The sequence below is a fragment of the Taeniopygia guttata genome, chromosome 1 (genome assembly GCF_048771995.1).
Source record: "Taeniopygia guttata chromosome 1, bTaeGut7.mat, whole genome shotgun sequence".
NCBI lineage: Eukaryota > Metazoa > Chordata > Aves > Passeriformes > Estrildidae > Taeniopygia > Taeniopygia guttata.
In genome coordinates this window covers 109927807-109951183 of record NC_133024.1, presented here as the reverse complement: position 1 = coordinate 109951183, position 23377 = coordinate 109927807, and the positions used below count along the sequence as shown (strand labels likewise).

At 41.7% G+C, this 23377-nt stretch overlaps 1 protein-coding gene across 3 annotated transcripts in view; it reads right to left on the bottom strand.

Moving 5' to 3' along the window:
- Positions 1–23037, bottom strand: part of LOC115496994 (myelin-oligodendrocyte glycoprotein) — a 36775-nt gene extending 13738 nt beyond the window's left edge. Inside the window, exons 1-5 of one of the 3 annotated variants that reach the window (XM_072935398.1) lie at positions 22956–23037; positions 22265–22407; positions 19947–20053; positions 3020–3102; positions 2552–2604 (exon numbers count right to left, since the gene is read on the bottom strand). In XM_072935398.1, the coding sequence (XP_072791499.1) occupies positions 2552–2604; positions 3020–3027 (61 nt within the window). In that variant the 5' untranslated portion in view covers positions 3028–3102; positions 19947–20053; positions 22265–22407; positions 22956–23037. The remainder of the gene's footprint in view (positions 1–2551; positions 2605–3019; positions 3103–19946; positions 20054–22264; positions 22408–22955) is intronic. The other 2 variants (XM_072935399.1, XM_030283308.4) reach the window with 2 other exon arrangements.
- Between the last annotated feature and the right edge of the window lie 340 nt (positions 23038–23377).

Below are 23377 nucleotides of genomic sequence, written 5' to 3'. Positions count from 1 at the left end.
CAGAAGGAAAAGCACGATCCAGACAGCTGAATGTGAGAGCCAAGTAAATGTCTGGTTATAACTCTATCACCACACATCTGCTTTTATTTCGGTTTTCAGAGTTTTCAGCTGAAAATCACAGCCCAATTTGCCCAACAATGTCAGCTTTTAGCTGAAAAAAAATACATATCCCAAGACTTTGTTCTGGTTAGTGGTGGAAGGAGAATCCCCTCGTTTTGTGGAGATCTGAGCCATTTGGTCATGACAAAAAATTCTTCACAGGGAGATTAGACCTGGGAAGAGGCTGCCCAGGGAGATGGTGAAATCACCATCTCTGGAGGTGTTTAAGGAAAGGCTGGATGTGGCACTCAGTGCCATGAGAAGGCTTCCAAAATGGAATGACAAAACTGGGATTGTGGGTGTGGAGTTTGAATAGAATTGTGTAATATCACAGGTTGGAAAACTTAAGAGTTTAAGGTTTTAGAATATAGTAATAGATAAAAAGCAAGATGGAGGTTTAGGGCAGAGGCTGCTCCTTCTTCTTCACCTTCTTCTCAATGGATTTGGGTGGTTTTGTCTAATTGGGCAGAAAAGTCTGCATTGTGGGACACGAGTGATTAGTTACTGGGTTCAAAGTAAAAATAATTTAGGTGTCATTTCTTAATTGGATAGTTTTTCCATGAGACCTCGTAGAGAGAGAGATACAGGCCCATTTTGTAGCTTGTTAGTAGAATTCTGTAGAACTCACGACTTGTAAGATTGTAATATAGATAAGAAAAAATAAACATTTAAACCAGAACATGAAATACTGTCTCTAGTGCTTTCATCCCGATCCTGACAGGCAAAGTCAGTCACTGATCTGCAGTGTCCCAAGGGCAGGGCCATGTATGAAAGCAGATTGTGGTTCTGGCTGCCCCTGACCGTGGTCAGGAAACCACAGTGGGAGAAGAGTGTGCCTGGGCTGCAGGGGTTGGCAGGCAGGGGAAGAAAGGAGCCTCCAGAAGAGGAGGGAGTGAGACTTTCCTGGTGGGAAAAGTCCTGTCTGCAGGTGCCATGAGGAGAGAGAGTGCTTGCAATGCATGGTGCTGCACTTGAAGAAAAGATGACCAACAGAGCTTGTAGCTCTATTCAGTAAAATGGACAATAATGGGTAACAGAGGGAGAAGGGTGTGGGTCCTACCTCCTGGCTGTGGACACCTGTGCATTTGATACTGGTTTTGGAGGTGCAGCTATTTGCTCTTGATTCTTTTCCTGAAGATGGAGGACACCAGTATTTAGCATATCTGAGCAGAGCCATACCCAATCCCTCTCCTCCATGACATGGTGTACAAACCTTGTAACACTCATGAGGACTCTGTGAACACCCACAGGGCTCAGGACACCCTGCCCTTGCTGCTTCCAGCTGGTAAAATCAGGGCAGAAGGAGGCAAAAAAGAAGGCACTGGCTGGGATAAGAGCAGGTGACTGAAATCTACTGTAATGAGTTATTTAATCAGCACACAGCTGCAAGAGATCTTTTGTAGATGGGGAGAACAGAATTCTGGGGGCAAGTCAACGTGTCCTTATAGAAGCCAGTCTTGTGAAGAAGAGTGAAGTCCTGCTGAAGGCTGGTGGTGCTTGGTAAGCTTCCCACTGAGGCAGGAGATCTGGAAGCAGCCTTGTGGTGGCGGCTGCTGCTGAGGTATGAAAATCAGGTTTAATAGTGCTCATCTTACCTACCAAGTAAGCTTTGCACATGGAAGGGGCAGCTCTCCATCTTGGAGGAGATGAATGTTGCTACACAGCTTTCACTTGTAGTTGTGAGGCTTGAATGGAAAGTGGGATGAGTTTATTTTGTGGGTTCTTTTTTAATTATGTGTTTTAAATATTGCTGAAATGTTTAAGTCTGTTAAGATGAATTGAATGTAAGATTCCTGTAATGAGAAAACACTCCTGCTTCAGTAATTGAAGTGTACAGGGAAGCTCATGAAGATTGGGCTTTTTTGTTCCCCCCTTGTTTTCCAGGAGAAGTGTAGCATCCTTACCCACCACAGTGTCTGGCAAATGTGAGGCACTTCTGGGCAAACATAGGAGTTCTGACCACACACAGAGGTCTTACTACTGCTGTCTTTTAATGCCAATAAGGAAACTCTATCTTGTATAAAGTTCCCTCAACAATGTGTACTAGTTTATCCTTTTCATCGGGAAGATGGTATCTAATTCATGTAAGGTCAGAAAGTCAACTCTGCTAGAACTAAGCAGATGCAAGATGGTTTGGGGTTGTAAAGGATGAGATTCCAAGTAATATTTAATATTATTAAAGCAGTGGGGTACTTTTAAGGATGTGGCAGGATAAACTTTATAGGTAAAGGTTTGTGGGTCTGAAACACCATAAATTTGAAAACCACTTCTTTTGGATGCAGAAGTTTATCTGAGGGTTACGACCTGTGCTCCCAAACCTTGGATTGTGATGAAATATATGCAAAGCAATGCATTCATTTGCTCTGTTTTTCTCCAAGATTCTGCTTGTACCTTGTGTGTTTGTATGTAAATGCCTCTGCAAATTCCTAGGTGTGCACTATGGAATATTTACCTCTGGGTAGAGAGGCAAGCAGTGAGCAGGCAGCCATCCAGAGAGCAGTCTCCCTAATGAGAAGGAGAGAGAAGAGAGAAAGGTCAAATGCTTTGTTAGAATGCTAGAGCAGAGATCAAAGACCTTTTCTCTGGTGTAATTTATGCCATTTTCCCAAGCTCCCTTATCTGTGAAGATAATTTAGATATGAAGCTGGATGGGTTAGAAACCCTGGCTCGTTTTGCCATCTAGTCCTGATGTGGGTTTTATCTCCTGCCTGTAGAACTGAGATTTCTCCGTGTTCATGATGGGACAAGGCTTCATTTGCCAACACCAGACCTGTACTTCCATCTTGCCTTCACACACAGACAATGTTAATTGCATCTATATAGTCATAGTTTGGTCTTGAGATTATTTTCTGTTGGTAATGAAATGAAATTCCTTCTGCTCCCAAACTTCAGCTCCTTCCAAAGGAAAAGCACAGCTTACCATTTCATTTTTGTGCCTCTCAGCCTTTGGGAATCTGTCCCAGTCAGGAGCTTCACCAGATGCTTCAGCTGCTGATTGAGTCTCTGCAAAAGAGTGAAAGACTCTTAATTTTTGTTAGGTGTTTTCCTTTTAAAAGAGAATAGGTTATTTAATGCTGCTTCATTTGCTGTTTTCTTTCACTGTGTGTGTGTAAAACATGGTGTGTTATTATATAATTTCTGGGTATATATTATTTACAGTCTATGTATATAGATTCACTGTGTGATTGCTTTTGCAAACACTCCTGCAATACAGAGAATGTATTTTCCTGTGTAGGACGGATGTGAGTCACAAGCCCTGCACTGACTAGCCCTCAGCTCTCAGCCTGGTGAAGGGATTTTTGTTCTGCAGCCAGCTGAGAGGAAAGAAAGTGGAGAAACCTGATGGGTGTTGTATTTATCAGGAGGTGTAGGCACCATCCTACAAATTGCTAAATACCACCAAAGCTGCACATCTCTGAACAAAATAATAAGCCTGTAGGAAAATGAAAAGACTTTCTTTAAAGAGGCTTTTAAATCAGGTACTTTCTCAGGAAAAAAATCCAAAATGGAGCAGGAGTGTAGATGGGAACAAATGTGGAGTTTGGCCTTCCTTTTGCCATCTTCATAGGATCTTGTAGATTTAGGAGTCCAAATATCTGAGTGATTGTTCCTCTCTGTGTGCTCCAGAGATGATTCTGATGGTGGAAGCAGTGGTTTAGCCAAAGTTCTCTTTCCACTGAGGGAGCTCTGTGTGGGGAAGGTGCTGGTGCTGTTCTCCTGGCACAGTCTGGATTCCTGGGGTGAGCAAGACCTGGATTTGTGCTCTTCCCTCTCTCCTCATGGCCAAGCCCTGCTTATGAATTGCTCAGTAGCCCCTTCCTGGGGTAAACAAAAACGCCATTGTTTGCTTTTTTTGAATTAACAGTGTGTCCTGCCTGTCTCTGCTGGACTCCTGTGGTTGCCTCTCTCCCCAGTGAGGAGGTTAATATTTTGGGCAAGGGTATACATTTATGGGAGTTTATTCCCATAATAAATTCTCATATTTGTTTCCTTCCTGCCTACCTGTTATCAATGAAACTGAGGCACTGATGGTCACTCCTATCACAGAATCATTTAGATTAGAAAAGACCTCTGAGATAGACTAACCTTTGTCAGCAGACCACAGTGCCATGTCCAGTTGTTTCTTGAACACCTCCAGGGCTCCACCACCTCTCTGTGCAGCCCACTCCAAAGCTTAACCACCCTTTCTGTGAAGAAATTCTTCCTGACATCCAGCCTCAACCTCCCCAGGTGCAGTCTGGGGCTGTGTCCTGTCATCGTGGTTGCCTGTGCCAAGAGAAGAGTCTATCTTCCCTCTCAGCTTTGTGCAGATGTTCCATTCCACAAAAGACTGCCAAAATACCAAGGGGCAAGGCAGAGCTCCTGAAAGCTGTATAATTCTTCTGCAGTAATTTTCTGAGAGTTTTGATTCTGACTCCAGGAAAACCCTGGTGGTTGTTCCAGCACGGCTGGTTTGTTTGTGTCCCTGCCTTTGGCTGGCTTCCTCCCACGGAATCCCTGTGGAGTTTCTGGTTCTCAGAAATGCCCCTTTGGAAGTTTTGGACTGGGGAGTGACTGAGATCAGAGTTGTGATACCAAATTGTGTCTGAATTGTGTATGTTGAGCTCTCTTGCCACCCACATGCTGGTGTTACTTCCCTACTGAAGTTAAGCTTGTGCATGAAGAGAGCGGTGCAGGTCTTTTTTTAAGGAAGCAGAATCAAACCACAGGAACGCTTCAGATGGTCTAGCTTCAGTACTGTTTAGTTGAAATAACATTTCTTTCTGGTTTGAGCTGACTTAACTTGATACTCCTAGTACCCTAAAGAAGAGATCTGTTCCTGTCTGTTGAGTTGAGCTGGTGTAAAATGTTTCATGCACCATGTGGATAAGCACTTAAAACAGTTTCTATTTGATATCTCATTTTTCTAATTTTCCATTTCTGGTTTAAATGAAATGGAAGTGAGGAAATGAACAGTTTTTTTCTTTCTAATTTTGTTTTTTTTTTCAAATTTAAAATTTGACACATTTATTGATCATTTAAATCAGCTGTAGGAATTATTTAGGACTCTTTCTTTTTCCAGATGTTAGAATAATTGACTAAAGCTTTACAATGAATAATCACTTCCTGGAGAATTCAAATGCTAATTAGTAACTCTTTAACACACTAAACTACCTGAAATAACTAAGGCATTGGCTGCAATTAAAATATATGATTAAATTGTAAAATGTATGATTAACTTGTAAAGCGTATGATTAAATTGTAAAGTTGCATCATATGTGCAAGGCCACGTATTGAGCACGCTACTCAGCCTGCATTAAAATTAAATTAATCAAGTAGTGAAGTAGCCTAATGTTCCCAGTAGAATGGCAGGGCTTTGTGTCCCAAAGCAAATGGATTCCAATTGTCCCTTTCCAGTGCAGGAGGGATGAGGTGAAAAATTGCTGTTGACATTATAATGCTCTTGGGAGCACTAAAACTCTCCCTGTGTGGTGACCGCAGAGTGTGACACTGATATCAGAGTGGTTGTGAACTATGTGGGCAAGACAAAGTGAAGGAACTGATTTGCTTTTTCAGCTCTTCCACTTCACCTGGCACCATCCAGCACTGGGCACTGAATGAATGGTCATACAAGGTGGAGCAGACAGCAGTGGAGAAGGCAGAAGTAATTATGGAGAAGGCAGCAGTAATTATGAAAGGATTAGCCAAAATCACCTAGCAGATAAATGAAGGCCGCTGCCAAGGTGGAAGCTTCTCATTGTGCACCTGGCAAAGCTTGGTAGCTTAGTCATTGGTAATTTTTTTCAAGTATGTTTTTTATTCCCCTCCCTCATTTGCATACCTTTTGGCTTTTGAAAACAGTTTTCTGCAAAGTGACTGCTGTTACTTGTGCTTGTATGGGGGAATCATCTTTCTCCATGACTTTGTGAAATCCCAAGTGTACCCTGAGCTGAAAACTTACTATTCCTTACTCACATCAAGTCAATTTTCTGTCATTTCTCTCATGTAACTGCAGTAACACTCCTATTACCTTTAGGCAAAAGCCATTAGTTAATAGAAAGCTAATGAGTGAGTTTGCAAGTGGAAATTGCAGCCTGGTTTCTTAGAGAAAGTTTTATGATGCAACAGCCTGTACCGAAACTCTGTGATTACTTCTGGTCTTATCTGAAAGCAACCTATAAACAACATGAGGCATCATTTACAGGCCTCGCCTATAATTAGCTCAAGGAGAGAGATTTTAGACATCTTTGGAGAGAGATACATGCTAATCCACAGTAAAAAGAACAGTGGCTTCCTCTTCAAGGATTCTGGGTTTTGAAATTGCCCTAATTTGAAACCAATCTTCTGGAGGTTTGTGGGTGATGGCAGCAAGTGTTTCTGTAGCCACCCTTGTGGCTCAGGGCAGTGGAAAGAAGTGTCCTCTGCTTCCTTGGGCGACTGCCTGGGGCTCCAGGCTGCAAAATCTGCTGCAGGGACAGCTGAGTCTTGGATTGGGTTCCTTATCTTCAGGTGTCCTGCTGTGGGTGGCTGGCCTGGTTTGTCTGTTTTAGCCAACTTTATAAAGTTGTAATTCTCTGAATTTGCCCTTATCTGCTGTGCACTGGGGCTCTATGTAGTCCATGTATGCTCCCTCCTGTGCTGCAGTCACACCAGCCCAGCTGTGGGGGTGATGGGTGGGGTGCTGCCTTTGGGCTTTCCTGTGTTTCCCCATGGTGCTGGAATTTCCCATGGCCTGTTTAAGGCTTAATGTGGACCACAAACAGGCTCTGGGGACTGAAATATTATCAAAGGCATTTCTGATCTGAAAAGATTTTCCTTCTTGGGAGTAATGAATTAATGAGTGATGGTACAGGGTTTGCTCCTGGTGGAACGCTGTAGAATCAAAGAATCATTAAAGTTGGAAAAGTCCTTTAAGATCATCAAGTCCAACTGTCAACCCAGCACCACTGCTGTGCTCACCAACAAACCATGCCTTCAAGTGCCACCTCTACATATTTTCTAACCACTTCCACAGCTAGTGAGTCCATCATTTCCCTAAGCAGCCTGTTCCAGTGCTTTATAACCCTTAGATATTTGTCCTAGTATCTAATTTAAACCTCCCCTGGTGCAACTTGAGGCCACTTCTGATCCTGTCACTTGTAGTCTGGGAGAAGATGTTGACCCCCACCTGGCTACAGCCTCCTTCAAATAATTGTAGAGAGTGATAAGGTTTTCCCTGAGCCTTCTGTTCTTCAGGCTGAACATCCTCAGCTGCTCCTCACCAGACTTGTGCTCCAGACCCCTTCCCACCCCTGTTGCCCCTTGTTTGCTCCACTGTACTACATACAGGTCCTGCAGCAGGAACTTATGAGCCTCCCTGGCTTTTAAATAAATAACTTTGGTAAAGAGGAATTTATCTCTGTGTATGGAAATAAAATGTGTAGGGAAAACAGGAATTTCAATTTATAATGGATCAGTTCCCAGAATTCAAATAGAAATAAACATCTTCCCAAGGGTTTGAAGGAAAATAGCAAAACTCTAGAGGGGTCTGGCCAAAAATGGACTGTGTGTGACCTTGCACACTTAGCAGACTGGAAGCCTTGGGAAACTAGACTGTGTTCTTGATTTCAGAACAGCCATTCTAAATTGCTTTTAGACTAAACTGAAGTAGTCTGTGGCTTTGTAAAATGAGAAGAGCTTGGTGGCTCAGGGGACTGTTGCTAAAAGTGGCACCTTTCGTTTCAAGTTTCGGGGGGAAGGAAGCACGCTCTTGGTATGAGTGAACAGAATTCAACCCTGAGCAAATGATGCTACAGCCTTGTGGGTATTTGGTGGCTTCATGTTAAGTCTGGTCAGATTGAATTCTCAGATGGTCAAGATCCATGGCACCTATATTTCCAGCTGTTATTCCGGAGAAATTTTGTCTGCCATCTGCTCTACTGCCTTGTGTGAAAGCAAATCTAAAAATGAGGAGGATTTTCATGCTTGTTCCAGAGGGATGTTGTGGATCTTCTGCTTGTGGTGGCAGTGTTAGGCAGTTTGGCCTGACATCTCTCTTAATTTTCAGTAGTGGGCCCTCATCCCGTTCTCTTAAGACATGCTTTATTTTCTTTGTGAGAACTTTTGTGCCACATTGAGCATTTAGCTTTTGAAGAGAATGCTGCTGCTGTATGGCAGGACAGTGCCTTCCATTTGCTTTCTTCCTGTTGGAAAGACTCTTGGCATAGGGACAGATTTCTTCTAATTCCCTAGTGAGTGTTCCCAGCCCCACCTATCTTGTCTTCTGTGTCCTAAGCCTTCCTGGGATGGAGTTCTGCAGACCTGACACTCTGTGGCATCTCAGGGAGCACAGCCTAAGCAGTGTGAGGTGCATCCCCTCCTTGACCCTCGTGCTCGTGGGTGAGATTTATTCCTTGTGACTGGTGGTATCCTGCCCTTTGATGAAGCTTCTGGAATGAGACCAAAAAGCCATGGTTCCTTTTTGTAAAGTCCTTCTGATAGGTCCCACAAAAGTTCTTCTTTTTCTCAATTCCTTTTTGCTTTTCTGAGAGTTTCCACTGCTCTTTATCTTCCAGTTCCAACAAAATATTTTTTTCTCTTTTGATGAATAAGTTATTCTTGCCAAGAATAAAGAGCTCTTCTTTCAAGACATTACAGTTATGTGAAAAAGGCATGGGTATGTGAGGCTTTACCTTTTAGGAAACTGTAGCGTTAAAGAAGTAGCTCCCAAGTGACATTGCAGAAAGAGACCAGGGTTCACTCAGCTGAATCTGTGTTATGTATTTTTTCTTATTTTGGAGGCAGTTCCTACCTGAACATCTGCTTCTAGTGCTCCCTGTATCATAGTTTATTTTAGTGTTGTTTAATCTACAGAGGTATTGTAGGCTGGAATTTTAATATGGAAATGAGGATTTAATTATTTTTCTTCATTGAGGTCTTTTGTTCCTCTGGCATCTACTCAAACTATCCCTTAAATCAGTGGTATTGCCTGACTCTGGAGTACTCAACAACCAAGCAGCTAAGCTGATCCTTAGATTAAATTATGTAAAGAGTCCTGGAGGCATTATTGCTTTAACTGATATCGGTGACAATGTTTGGATTAATACAACACTGATCAATACTAATACTTCTAAAGTGGATAATCTGGAGATGTAAAAATGAGACCTGGTTTTGAAGAGTGATGATCCAGTCTGAGACCTTGACTTCTGTCAAGTGTGCCATAATCTCTGAAATGATTACTTAGCCTTCTTACTGACTGGGTGTGTGTGTGGCTCGTGCTAGATACAAATGGGGAGGAACTTATTGGAGTAGGAGAGAAGATGGGTGAAATAAAAATACCTCACTACCTTTGCTCTGGCCTTCCACACATGAACTATCTATTAATTATGTCAAAAGGTACGAATTCCTGCGTACAACTCCTCATAAGGCAGATACAGGGAAGAAGGACCAAAATGGATTGAAATGTATGGGAAGTTCTTGCATAGTATGGGTGTGGTTGGCAGGTATTTCTCCTTGCTTTTTGTCTCATGGCCTAGTTTACTACTATCATAGTTACTATTTGCCTTAAAAGTGCCTTTGTGCCACCTGGATTAGAGATTCCCTTAGGTGAAATAATTTTGTCTTGTTAAAAATGAAGATGGAAGCCTAATCCTGTTGTAAGTCTGTTACTTGCAGAAACCTCTCTACGCTGCAGTTTCTCCACCTAGTTTAAATTTCTGCAAATAGTTTGTAGCTCCATCATTCAATGGGCTGAGCCCCACTGCTTGCATGGAAATCACACAATTATTTGATCTCTTCCTTTGTTACTAAGCTCCCACAGAGGGACAAGGTGCATGCCCAGCTAGATGTGTGTGTACGAGGCTGGTCCAGCCTTCTTGGAAAAACAGAGTAAAGAGGTTATTGCTGCCTGAAATGATGGAAAGGGCAAGAAAAACTTGAGAGGATGTAATTGGCAACAACTGAGTTACTGAACACTAAGTAAGAGCCCGAAGTCAGGATGAATGAGGCTCTGAGCAACCCAGCCTAGTGGAAAATGTTCCTGCCCATGGAGAGGGATTTGAATGAGATGATCTTTAAGATCCCTTAAGACCCAGACCATCCTATGAACAGTACTGAGCTGTTAAAATTATAAAGCTCCAAAATTATCAGTTTTAAAAGTGTAGGTTTTTTCCTGTCCTGTCTGCAGCTACCTTTCATGCTGGGCCAGGATTATAAAACCCCCTTGGAAAATGTTATCAGCCCAAGGAAGGAAAGAGAAAAACTCCCTCCCTTGGAAGTTTTGAGTTCAGGTAGTAGATATAGCCTATTCACAAGGGAGAGGAAGAAAGGGAAATTTTGGGGGAATTTCTTAGGAAGCAGTATGGAAACTATTTCAGGCTAAAGAGACTGCTTTCAGCTGACAGAGTAGTCAATAAAATGCCTTTATTACTTTTGTTTGATGCCTTATGTAGGAGGAAGTGTAACACACTGTCAGAGAATTTCTATTCTCCAAAATGACTTTCCAGCCCAATACTGTGAAAGTAGGGAAAATCCTGACATGCAGATGTTTATTTTTGCTAGCAAGAAGCTCCAGGATTACCAGTTTCTTTTCCTTATTGTGATTCCTCTTCTTCCTTTAGCAATTTTTATTTGCATAATGTCTCAAAAAGAGGTTCTTTCTACAAGATGTTGTTAGTGATACATACAGCAATCCCACTAAGGCTCAACAGCCAGTTTAATTTTTTCCTCTATCAGACCTTTTAGGACAACATATCTCATCCCTAACTTGTAATGCCAAAATAATTCTATTTATATTTGCAGTCTGATGAGAAGGGAAAGAAATTTGGACCAAGTTTAGAAAATGTTTTTGTTTGACAGGAGGGAGTTAAGTATTGTTCAACAAATTGATGAGCCTCACAGGTAAATGAGGCTAATTAGCAGCATATGCTGTTGAAGCTGCTGCACTGGATGTGGAAATGCTGTGGAATGGTGGATCTGAAAATAGAAGTTCAGGGTGAGAGAAGAGAAAGAAATTGAGATTATTCTCCAGGAAGAGCCAAGAAAAGTTACACCAGCCTTGATTAATGTTCACTTGTGACTGAACTGACTGAATGTCTGTACACCTGGAAGATAAACCCTGAGAACAGCTCCTCTGAGAAAGAGAAACCACCTGTGTCACATCAGTGTTTTTCTGCTCAGCTACTAAATATGGTTGTTTGAACATGTTTATGAGCAACTATTCATTACGAGTTTTTATAGACCTGTAACAAATCCTGGGGCCAATCAATAATAATTATTAGCTCACTGATGTCAGAGCTAAGGAACCCTGCCCTGCCTGAGCTGGTCTCTCAAGGAGCATTGCTCTTTTAAAATAAAAGTGGAGGTGTCTGGGTTTTATTTGAGTTTTTTTTTCTCACAATTCTTATAAACAGATATGCAACTGCAGTTTGTGAGAACTTTGAGGAGAGAGGAGCTGTTTATAGGATAACTTTTCCCAAGTAATTCATAGTATGTACCCAGTACCACTGGTGTGCTGGTGAATTACCTCTGATATTTCTGCAGATTCCAGTGGCACCTTTTTATGCAAGGAAAAAAACCAGATGAGTAAATAATTAATAAATGGAAAATCTGTTCCCTTCTCCAGGAGCCCAACTTGGCTTTTTCCACAGATGCCCATTGTAAAGCACAAAGTATTCATAGAATACTTTGCACTAGTAAATAGAATACTTTGTACTAGTCATGGTGGTTCAAGGACTCTTGAACCAGTGACAAAAATAAGACTGAGAGTTGCCAAATATTGCAGGTTTAAGCCTGAACCCCTTTTCTCCATGGAGTTGCTTTCCCAACCTCTGCTTTTTGGAAATATTTATGAAGCTGAGGTCTACCCAGTCTTTTAAACCTAGCTGCTCTGGTAGGTTTAAAAGGCTCTGCTCTTTCTGCTTTTGGGGCAGAAAGCTTCCAGTTGTAAGGCTGTGTTACAACCAGGGTAATATTAATGTCCAATTAACCTCTGTTTGCCAGAGGTAGTTATGAACAGGATCCCAAGCACAGGCCCTTAAAAATGCCTGTAAGCACTCCATGGTTCTTTTGCTGATCTGTAAATAATTGTTCCAAGTGCAGAACAGTCATACAGAGATATTCTGCCCAGGTGCTGAAGGACTGTAGACTTTTGGCTTCATAACTGAGGTGGATGCATTTTTTTTTTGTCTGAAGAAAATGTCTGTAACAGTCAATTTATGTAAACAGGAGAAGGAAGAATGGGGACCATAAGCACTTCCTTCAGGCCTCATGCTCTGGAATGTTTCTCAGTGTTCTTAAAGCTTTCAGGTCTTTTAAATGCCTCCTTCACATTTAGCTCAGCCAAATGATTTTCTATCTGGAGCACCCATCTCCTAAGCATTGTATAAGGATGATCAGATCTTGTCTTATGCTTGTCCCACCAGCGAAAGAGCAATTTCTATTATTAATGCAATAGCATTAATAGCATTTTTTTACCCCTGAGTCTCATCACAGCTGCACAGGGAGGTGCTGGCTGCTTTTCAAAGTAAAAGGCTTTGGGTTTGGAAGCAAACTAAGGAACTCCTCCTTTCTTTTGAACCTCTCTGAAAGACCATTTGTGTTTTCTTCCTACAGTTTTCTGCTCAGAACCATGGCATGAGAAAGAGATGGCATTTTCCCTCCTACCCTTTTCTGACAACAGTGCCCTATGCTTCCCATGGCTGTGTAGATGTAAATTAATATTCATGTTACCTGCTCTCTCCTTTAGGTCCATGTGGGGACCTACTGAAACTTGTTTCATTATTATCTGTGCATGTGTCTTGGTGGGGAAGGGCTGTGTGTTACTTTTGCTTTTTCTGTGGCGGTTCAGTGCCTTGGTTTTCCTGTTGGAGACTGTAGGACTTCAGCAGGACTTTTTTTTTTTTTTTTTTTTTTTAATGATATTTTAAATGAAAGCTGTACTTGGCTGAAGTGTTGCTCTTCTAGAATTGGAAGATGACCAACAGCTCTGGTTTTAAAAATCCAAACCCAGCTCCTCCCATTCCTGGTCTCCCCTTTCCCCTAGTGGACAGTAAAAGGTCTTTTCCCGTGGGAGAAAGCAAAGGAACAGTGTGAGATAGAAGCTACAATTTCTATTGCTGTCACATTTCTTATTGCAATTTCTTTTTCTTCCCTTTCCTATTGCAAATCAACTCTTTCGAGCCCTTATCTGGAGTAACTAAAGAGAGAATAGAAAATCCAGCTACAGCAGCATTACAGATGGTTTTACAAAGGTTTTAGAATTGAGAGACAGCAACAGCTGACATAGAAATGTTTTGTATTAGATGTTGCATTCCTTAATAGACTGTGTCAAGGTAAGGCAAACTGTTGTTCCATAACTGCTGTGAGAAAAGTGCACAGAAAGGGCAGATGAATTCTGGTGTGGGCTTTCTGATGTCTCTTGATGTTAATGCTCTTGCCCTCTAACACAAATTCCCTGGACTCAAGAGGTAACTTTACAGGACTGTATTAGTTATGTCTTTTGTCTTGCCTTGAGAAGAGAATCTCTTTGGAATTTTAATTTTTTTTTTTGCAAGATTTGTTAAAGGGCTACAAAAGTTGTTGGGGGGAAGAGGGAGGAATTAAGCAGGTATTTTGCTTGATCCCACAAACCTTACTCCTCTTAAGAAACCAGGTTGTGAACTGTTAATTACATCTTTGTGCAATTGGCTGGCTCTGATCTTTGAGTTGTGATAGAATGGGAAAAGTTAAGCTGGTCCTTGAACTTAACAACTGATGATCACAACCCAATATGTAAATTTATTATGGCTTCCAAGAACTAGGAGGGGATACAAGTATTAAAAATTACTGACTTTTAAAATAGCCTTTACTTTGCTCTTCTAAGGTGAAATGTTTCAGTGAGAAGGGAGCTCTGGTAATGAACTTACTTCAGAGGATGCTTATTTTGGTTGTAGCCACATAACTCTCTCATCAGTATGTTTAAATCCAGAGAGAACAATACTCTTTCATCTGAAAATAGAACACAGCTGTAAGTAGGCTGGATAATGAATATTTGAAATCAGCCAGATTTCGGTATCTGAAATCAGTTAATATCAGGCTAATACATTCTGCCCAGATGTTGTGTGTTGCAATAGCATCTGGTGGCCACTTGCTAGGGTCATCCTGAGGGGCCACAGGGTCATCCTGTGGGCTGTGGTGGAGGTCCCTTTACATATGGTCCTGGGCCCAAACCAAGTATCTCAACAGTGAGTCACTGGATCGACTGTGTGAGATTGTTTTATAAAGGAAACTGTCTGGCCACGCAGGCAGCTGCATCTACAGCAGGGGAACAGCACATGGGTCGCTGCTGGCTTGTCTTTTTTGCAGAATAGAGTGCACCAAACAAAATATTTCTCACTGTCAGAGATGCCAAAGAGCATCTTTTTTAGATGCTTGTGCTGTTTGGAGCATGTTGGTAAGCAATGACTTGAAAAGAAAGAGCAGCAGTTTGTGCAGGACCACGAGGTTTTATGCTATGAAAGATCAGCCCGACCTCTTTGTGGTTCTACACTTTCAATGTAGGAAATCCCCCTGTGCAAGTTTTAGGTGAGCTTTGTTTTGGAGCCTATTTTCAACTAGCCCTGAGGTGGAAGTTGAGGGTGTGAAATGCACGACCCACACAAGGCTTGAAAATTCAGCAGAGCGTTGCACTGACCCACAGCTGGGTCTTTAGAATTTGCCTTTCCCCAGATGACTGAGCCCTTTCCTTTCCAAAACAGCAACATTTACCTTTACCAGTGTTGTTGAGACGTCTTGACAGTGCTCTGACTGAAGCACTACTTGTGTGACATCTCCTGCTCCCAACACTCATCCTTCCTTCCCTTGAACTCATGCTCTTTCCTTTCCATTGATTAACACCCTGTGAAATCTTCTGATGCTATCTCACACCAGATTTTTTTTTTTTTTCCCCAGAATGATCCAGCACCTGCTTCTGCAATGGCAGGAACAGGTTGTAGCTCCACAGCTGTGATCTGGTATCTCTGTCTTCTCCTGGGATACCAGAGAACCAGTGTCATTCATGAGGCCATCCATGACTGAGCAGATGGTTATGGCTGTGTAGTGTCAGGGCCAGCCCTCTCAAATGTCTCTGTCCACATTTCCTAGAGTCATGACAAAAATGTTGAGCACCCAAGCTGTGATAACTTTTAAACTGGTTACCCTCAAGCTCCTCTGATATTCTCTGCTCTAGTGATCTCCTAAGGTGCAAATAGACCTAAATCAGAGACAGGATCTCAGTTTTCTCTCATATCATACAAATTGAGAACTGTAAACACCAGAGGATAAACCTGTTTTCTGTGAAAGCAAGATGTGTAAAGTATCAGCTGAAGGAACTGTTTCTATATATGTGAGAGATCATTGTTTATCTCTGTGTTTCTCTAGTTAAGTCTTTTCTAATGAAAAGACTACATTCCTTCATTCTATTCTTGCACAAAATGTTTAAAATAGTAGGTTAAATACTTTATTATTTATTCATGTGCAGGTTAGAGGCAGAATCCTATCTGGCTGGGGTCTTTTGGCATCTCGTAGTATGCTGTGAATATTTTGTTTGGATGAAAGGGATGTCCTTATTTGCATGTCTCAAAGTACTTGGCAGTGCTTTTCCAACACAATTCAACTCTCATAAAACACATTATTCAATGTACAGCTGTTGCTACCAAAGTAAACAATTTATTTTTCCACTTTGCCATCAGATTCTAGGGAAGCAGGCACTTCAGGCACTTCTGGGAGATGTCTAACAAAGCTGTAGCCAGGAGGATTTTTGTCATTGCAATTTGCTAGACAGATGTAGCAACTTTTACTCTAGGCAGATGTAGCAACTGAGTGAGTCTTTGCTGTTCCCACAGCTGGACTGCCTGAATTCACATCCTTTCTTGCTACCAGCCCTTCATGAAAAAACATCTTTTCAATGTGCCCAAAGCTTGAGTTCTGAGTATTTCTGGTAAGAGATGGCCAGACTTGGGCCTTCAGAAATGACTAAACTTGAGGTGAAAACTGCACAGAACCTTTGATTTGGAGAGGCAGGACTCCTTCTCCAAATTGCCTTTGCTTATTGGTAAAAAGAGCTGATGCATTCAAAAGGAACTTGAGTTGACTGATCCTTGATAGGAATGTGGCAATTACCTACTTCTCACCCAAACTGCATCTTGTAACTTCAGCTGGGGCAGTGGGGAGGAGTGTTGGGTAAGACTTCTGTGCCACCTACTGCATTCCTAACTCTCAAAGGAAAAGGGATGTGATGTCCTCAGATGGGAAAGTACCAAGTGCTAATGGATTATTTATGGCATTGTGCATATTTTACAGGCAGCTGCCAAAGATCCTGAGGCCTCATTATAGTGCAGGCAAACAAAGAATTGTGTTTGGATCTTTAGAGCACTATGGAATGGCATTAAACACTACAGCTGCCCTCTCTGCAGGCACAAATGTCCATTTGTGAGAATGTCATGGAACAGGTTGGGCTTTTTTTTTCCTCCCATTGCTGATACATTTGGAGAAAGTTAACTAGTATTTATTTGGTGTGATTTTTCCTGTGCTTTGATGGACAATTGTTAAACAAAGTAGTAGCTTCTGGGTTCAGTCCAAGGAAGAAATTATTTATAGGAAGTACTCAAGGTATGAGAAGTTTACATGACCTAGTTTTGAAGCACTTCATTGGAGCACTCACAGAAATCTTCTCTAGATGTCAAAATACTGATTTCGTATTTGTGGTCCAAAGCCCTTACATTCCTGTCCTGCTACCAGATGGGATTTGAAGAGCATTATTAAGTTTGTATTTTTCAAGGCCTCAGATTGTGAGAAACTCAAAGTTGACCTCGGTACTTCCAGGACTGTTTATTTAGAGGACTGAATTAAGAGTGTTACATGTTGGCCTTTCTATAATCACTCACTCAAGATCTGAGAGATTGAATTGGCAGCTGAAGGATACTGAACACCTCAGAGCAGCTCTGAAACATAACACAGGTTTCAGAAATTCTAGCAATCCTATTTCTGTGTAGTTTCTCAGGGATGACAAATGTCTGGGCCCTGCAGACTCCATTCTGTAGCACCCAAGATGAAATACTTGCCCTGGCCTAACCTGAGAAAGATATGGGGTATCTCTGATCCACACCTCGCTGGTAGGGAGTCAGTGGTGAGCTTGCCATGATTTGTGTTACCTCACTGAGCTGGCTCTTACAGCTGCTTCATCCCCAGATCCCTGCATTTTATGGCCTGCAAACGCAAGGCACATTGAAGCTGAAGTTTCCATTTACCCTTGGAGATAACCCTTGGCATGAGAGCTATTTCTGAGTGTGAACTCGTTTGTGCATCTCTCAACACAGAAGAATAGGAGAAAATAGCAGCCAAGCTAATAAAGCTGTATTTTAACCAAGGCTATTCTAAGTTAGATCCTTCTCTCCCTTGTGAGGTGTGGGGCACATCTGGGGTTGGGCTGAGACAGGGACACTCTGCCACCCCTGTCACGCCAGCAAAGCTGCACTGACTGGGATCAGCTCGTGCAGGACCCAGCTCAACCTGAATTGAGTTGTTCAGTGTCTGTGTAAGCAGTATTTGGAAAACACCTGTAATAAAATGGCTTCGTTCCATGACCACTGTGAAAATTGAAGCCACAGAGAGGTTCTCAAAAGGTGAAATTAACTGTGTGGAGGATAATCTTTGAGGACAGAAGTTTCCCATGAGGAAATTCAAAGATCCCCTAGACAGACCTACCATACAACCCTGCTAGCTCTTTAATTAGATGTTTTGGTTTGAGACTCTGAAGGTTTCATCCAGGTATTTGTGCAGCTCTGTCCTGGTGTCATAAAAGGAGTCTGTGCTCAGCAAGGCACTGCTGCTTTCCTTGGCTTTAATAGATGCCAAGTGTGGGACCAAGCAATGTTTATGGAATTAGGCTTCCCCAGAGTGCACTTACTGGATGGATGGCAACACTCCAGTACAAATCAACACATGATTTTCTGCTTCATTCCTCTGTGGTGAGTGAAGAAATGGGGGAGGATATAGTAAAATGTATTGCAGCACAGGGACTTACATGGGCCCTAGGGATGAAATTAAATTCAGACCTCTGATTCTCTAGCTTGGCATAGCTGTCTTGTAGAGGGGGACCTTTCCAGGAAAATCTTTTAGCCCTAAAGCTTTTAGTTTCATGCCCCTGCTCCCTTTCCCAGCAGAGGATTTAAAAAGTACAAGAGATGCAACACAACATGGGGACCCCAGAGAGCTTTCACTCCCATCCTTACATGTCATTGCAGACTTTCTTGTAAAAAACAAATTCTTCCTCATCTTAAACAAATCATTCTGTAAAAGAATATTGATTTTGTTACAGGAGACAGTAGAAGCTCTGACAGACTCTGCTCTATAGAACCTATCACTATGGGCTTTTAGATTCATACAGGGTCATGCTTTGATTTCAAAATTCTCAGAGAAGTGTAAGTACAGTGCTGCCTATAGTCCTGGCGGCTGCCAGAAAAACTTAGCTTGCAGCCTGAGTCTTCAGAAACATCACTATGAGTGAGTGAGGAGTGTATGGGAATGAATTAATGGAATGGCCCCTGCTGGATCTGTGGTAGAACTGGAAAAGTGGCGACTCTCCTGTCTCCATTTCTTCTCACCTTGCAGGTTTCTCAAATGCTTCTGGGCATCTCCTTTTTTCCCTTCATCACTGCTACTGCTATTTAAAGAAAATGTCATCCTCTGGATAAAAAATTGCATTTGGATAAGAGGAACAACCTCATTTAAGCTGGTCTACCTCAAAGAGGTAGTATATGGAGTTCTGTATGCTCTTCCCTTTGCTGATGTCAAAATAAATCAGTCCTCTTTGGAGACACAATGGGAAGGATCTGCTTGGCTCTAGCTCTGATCTCTCTGTGCTGACAGCAATCATCGGGCTGGCAAGACTATTGACAAAGAAGCTGAAAGAAATTTTGCTTTTAAAAAAAATTCTGGTTCAGAATTTAAGCACATGACATGGAGTGCTCAAATGTTAGAAGAGAAGCCAGAGTTGGAGATTGCACTTAAATGCACTTAGTTGAGAAATGTGTTTGGACTGTACAACTAATTAATTATATTCATAAACTGATGGGAGGCTATATAAAAAAAATAAACAAGCAAACAGTAATCTCCTTAGTCTCATTTAGTGTGCTCTTTTCAGCAGCCTTGCAAGGAAATTATAAGTGGAATAAAATAATATTGAAAATGGCATGGTAACATATGCATGAAGTGGTGTGAGAGGAAAACACATGCAAAACTAAGCTGTAGAAATAATTTAAAAATTAGAACCCTATAGCTTATAACCCATCACCGTTATCTAGATGAATAATTTGCCTGTTTTCTCCAATCTTCCCATTCTGTAATGAAGTTGCATTCTTCAACTACACCAAGCAAACACTGGATTACACCACTCACCAATGTTCTTTTCTCATAGAACAGAATTGAATTTAGAGTGAAACTTTGGGTATTGGAGTGATGCAATTAATAACTGCCCTTCAGCACATGGAGTTCACGCCCATGCAGTGCTGCAGTAAGACAGCAGCATTTCTGCAACTCCTGTTAGCACAGGCACCTCTGCTCCACACCCTGTTCTGGCTTAGGATTTGCCTCAAGGTGTAGAGGTGTTTTAAAAACATGTGAGCAGATGTGAACTGAAATCAATGAATGGAAGTCTCTGAGGCTCAGGCTGCTTTGAAAAATATAACTGCAGGTACATTCACAATGTATACACATCCCCAAATGCCCCTGAAAATTATCAGTGTTCAGTGAGATACACACCTGTGAACATACTTCACTGAGCATGTGTATTTAATGCACTGAAGCAGAAAAGTATCTCGCTGCTCAGAGGATAGTTTATATGCATTTTCCTTTCCTCCCCATATTTCTCTCACCTGCTGCTGAACCAAAGCTCAGTCATGGACATGTTCCAGCACCTGGACTGTCACCTTTGGTGGCTGTTCAGGGATGCTCAGTTTCCAAAGGAGGCAGCTGCTTTGTCCTGAGAGGGAGGGAAGGTTGTAACACAGTTCAGAAAAGGAAAGTGAGAAGGGTGTGAAAGACAAACCAGCTAAACTCTTTCAAAGGACTCTGAAGTACTCATCATAGAAGCATAGAATGATTTGGAAGTGACCCTGGAAGATCATCATCTTCCAACACGCCCTGCCATGGGCAAGGACATCTTCTACTAGACCAGGCTGCTCAGAGACACATCCAACCTGGCCTGGATGTTCCCAAGGATAGGACATCCACGACTTCTCTGGGAAACTCATTTTAGCGCCTCATCACTCTCACAGTAAAGAATTTTTTCCTTGTGTGCAACTTCCATCTACCCTTTTTCAGTTTAAAATTGTTGTACTTTGTCCTGCCACTACAGGCCCTTGAACAACCTTAACTCTCTCAGCCTGTGTTCAGAGGAGAGGTGTTCCAGCACTGACTGTTTTTGTGGGCTTCTTCTGGATCTGCTCCACCAGGTCTCTCTGTTTTATGTTAGCAGAAAACTGTAGATGGCGTTTACCTTGATAAGGTGGGAAAATCCAAGAAGCCTCCTAAAGAGTTCACTGCACCTGTATGTTGGCTTTTTTCTTTTTTTTTCTTAAAGAATATATGTTTTTTCTTTTGTAGAGTGAAATGTTCTTCTCCCACCCATCCCTCACCTCCCACCGACCACTGATTGGCTTCTCTGGAGAAAAAATGTGCAGAACTGGTGACTTTTCTATCAAAAGATGTCTCCTGAGTGTAGTATACACCTATGCAATCTTTTTTTAGGGCTTTCCCAAATGGGGAAAGCTGATAAGATAATCTTCTGTAATACTTATCTTGCCAAATATTTTAATAAGCTTATCTGTATTACAAGAAGAGCACTTGGAGGTGAAAATTTCCTCTCATCTCCTTTCCCTTTCTGGAAATAGATAACTATTTTATCTGGAATGAAAAATCTGTGCTGATTTTTACATTTGCCCTACTTACACTTGTGTTACCACAATAAATTCCAAAAAATGGCAAGTTTTTTGATTTAATGAGAACTGAAATCTATAGCTCTGTCATTTCACTTCTTCCTCAGGATTCACTTTTAGTCAACTGGTAAAACATTTCTATTTAGCTTTCAAAAAGGCAAGATTATCTAGCCTGAAGTGGCTCTTGAGGGGGTCTGAGTTCCAGGTTCACGTGGAGGTGGTGTGAAAAATTGGACTTGTGGCATCTGTTGCTCTGTACTTTTTCCAGGTGTATTTCTCCTACTTTTCTCTGTCCCTGCATTAATTTGGTGGGTACAGTCCCCTCTAAAGGCAGCAACAATCTACCAAGAATAAAACTAGATTTTAAGATAGGAAAGTTGTTTTAAATATCGTGTTATAGGGACTGGCGTGTGTAGTTTTTGTGGTTTGTTTTTAAATTATTATAATGTAAATCTGTCAAAACCAAGGCACCACATTTGTCTGGAGCCTATTTGTGCAACAGAATTTTTTTTTTTTTTTTTCCCAAACTCCACCACCACTTGTAATAGAAACCACAGTGACTCAGTTTGGGAAAACCCTCCTGTGCAGTTTTTTGCCCTCTTTCTAGTCTTGTCACTCTTGCATTTGACTTCTTCGCTACCTGCAGCCTGGACCCTGGGACCTCTTGCCTTCCTTTTTAGCTGCTGCTCCTCTCTGCCAGTTTGTGAACAGCGACCACTGAGAACCCAAGAAGTTGCCTGGAGCTCCCTTTCCTCTAGGATGCTGAATGTCTCGAGCTTTTGCTCTTGCTCAGGTGACATTTTGAGGCAGAAAGTTTGATTTGATTGTTTTCAGCCCAGTGTTTGTCCTCTGAATTTCACTAAACTGAGACTCCCTGTACAGCCGCTTCTGCCAGTGCGCCACTTCGATGACTAAGGAAAAGCAAAAAGAGCAGAAATAAAGGCAAAGCAGTGCTCAGTGAGAAAAGTAGTTGGAAATGCCTTTTGTTTTAGTGGTAGGTTCGCTTTCCATTTTGCACACCCCAGCTGGGAACCCCCTCAATCTGTAATTTTTCCACTCTAGCAAACTGTCATGACAAAGGAAAAAAAAAAAAACAAAACAAACCCCAAGCCAAATCCACGCTGTTTCTTTTTCATTTTTCCCCATGGAAAGATCATGTGAAGCAAGTGTAAAAGACCTTAGCCAAACCCTGTAGCCCAAATACTGTAATTTTAGCACTTTCTCATCCAAAATAGAAAACTTGATCTCTTACTTACCTCTGTGGAATCTGCCCGTGCTCCTCGGCACGTTCCGAGATCCAAACGTGCTGCTGCGAGGAGCTTCTGCTGTGAATGAGGAAGTGCTGGAGCAGGGCAGGATATGAGCAGTGACTCAATCAGAGGCTGTTTCTCCAGCCAGGCTGAGGAATAAATGGAAATACATCTCACATAGCTGTACAGCTTGAAAGCTGCCACTTTACCAATAGAAAAAGCTCAGGAACATCCACCTTTTGATCTTTTCCCAAAATTTAGCTATTTATGATAATGCAGCCTTCAGGTATTGCAGTTCCTTCTAGGAGGACTGCCTGCCTTTTGTTTTCTAGTTAAACATTTCTTTTTCTTGTCTACAGTTAAACATTCACACAATGAATTTGCTACTTGAAAATGTTCAGAAAAAGGATTTTGACAAAGTTTCTGGAAAAACTCTTGTCTCTCAGCTTAAGCAGGCACTTGAGACTTTGCTTAGTTCTTTCTATTGAGAAAAAAAATTAAAAAACTTTTGTCTTACAATTAGTTTTGACTGATGTTAATGTATTTGGTTTCCTGTACAGCTGAGCACAGAGGCTACCCTTTGAAATTTCTAAGCATGCCTTTCCAAACTCTACAGTGCCAAAAAAAGCTCTGCAATCAAGCACTGCTTTTTCCCTGGCTCTCTGCTTTTGATGTGCAGGTACTGAGTAATATTTACCCCTTAGGCTTCTGCCATGGCTAGCTGAAAACATTTCTTCTTCTCCTTGAGAGCTCTTGCATCTCGCTGAGATGTGGGTCTGATATGTCTGCTGTTGCATTTCATAAAGAAATGTATGTTTTTCTTTCAGTGGGCATTCACTGCCAAGGACATTTCTAGGATGGGTTTTTTTCACATAGCTACATAATTGCACAATTCAACAATTGTGGAAAAATATATTTTGTGTATTCTGTTCAACACTTATTTAAACTGCTAGTTTCTGGGTAGTCTCTTTGCATTGAATTGAATCCTTCTGACATCTCCCTTTGCTTATTTTACAGATATATACACACACTTCTAAATGTCCTATTAGTGTTGAACTTTGCATTATATAAACATGCCATAAAAGGCATACCCACTGATTTGAATTATTATTATTAAAA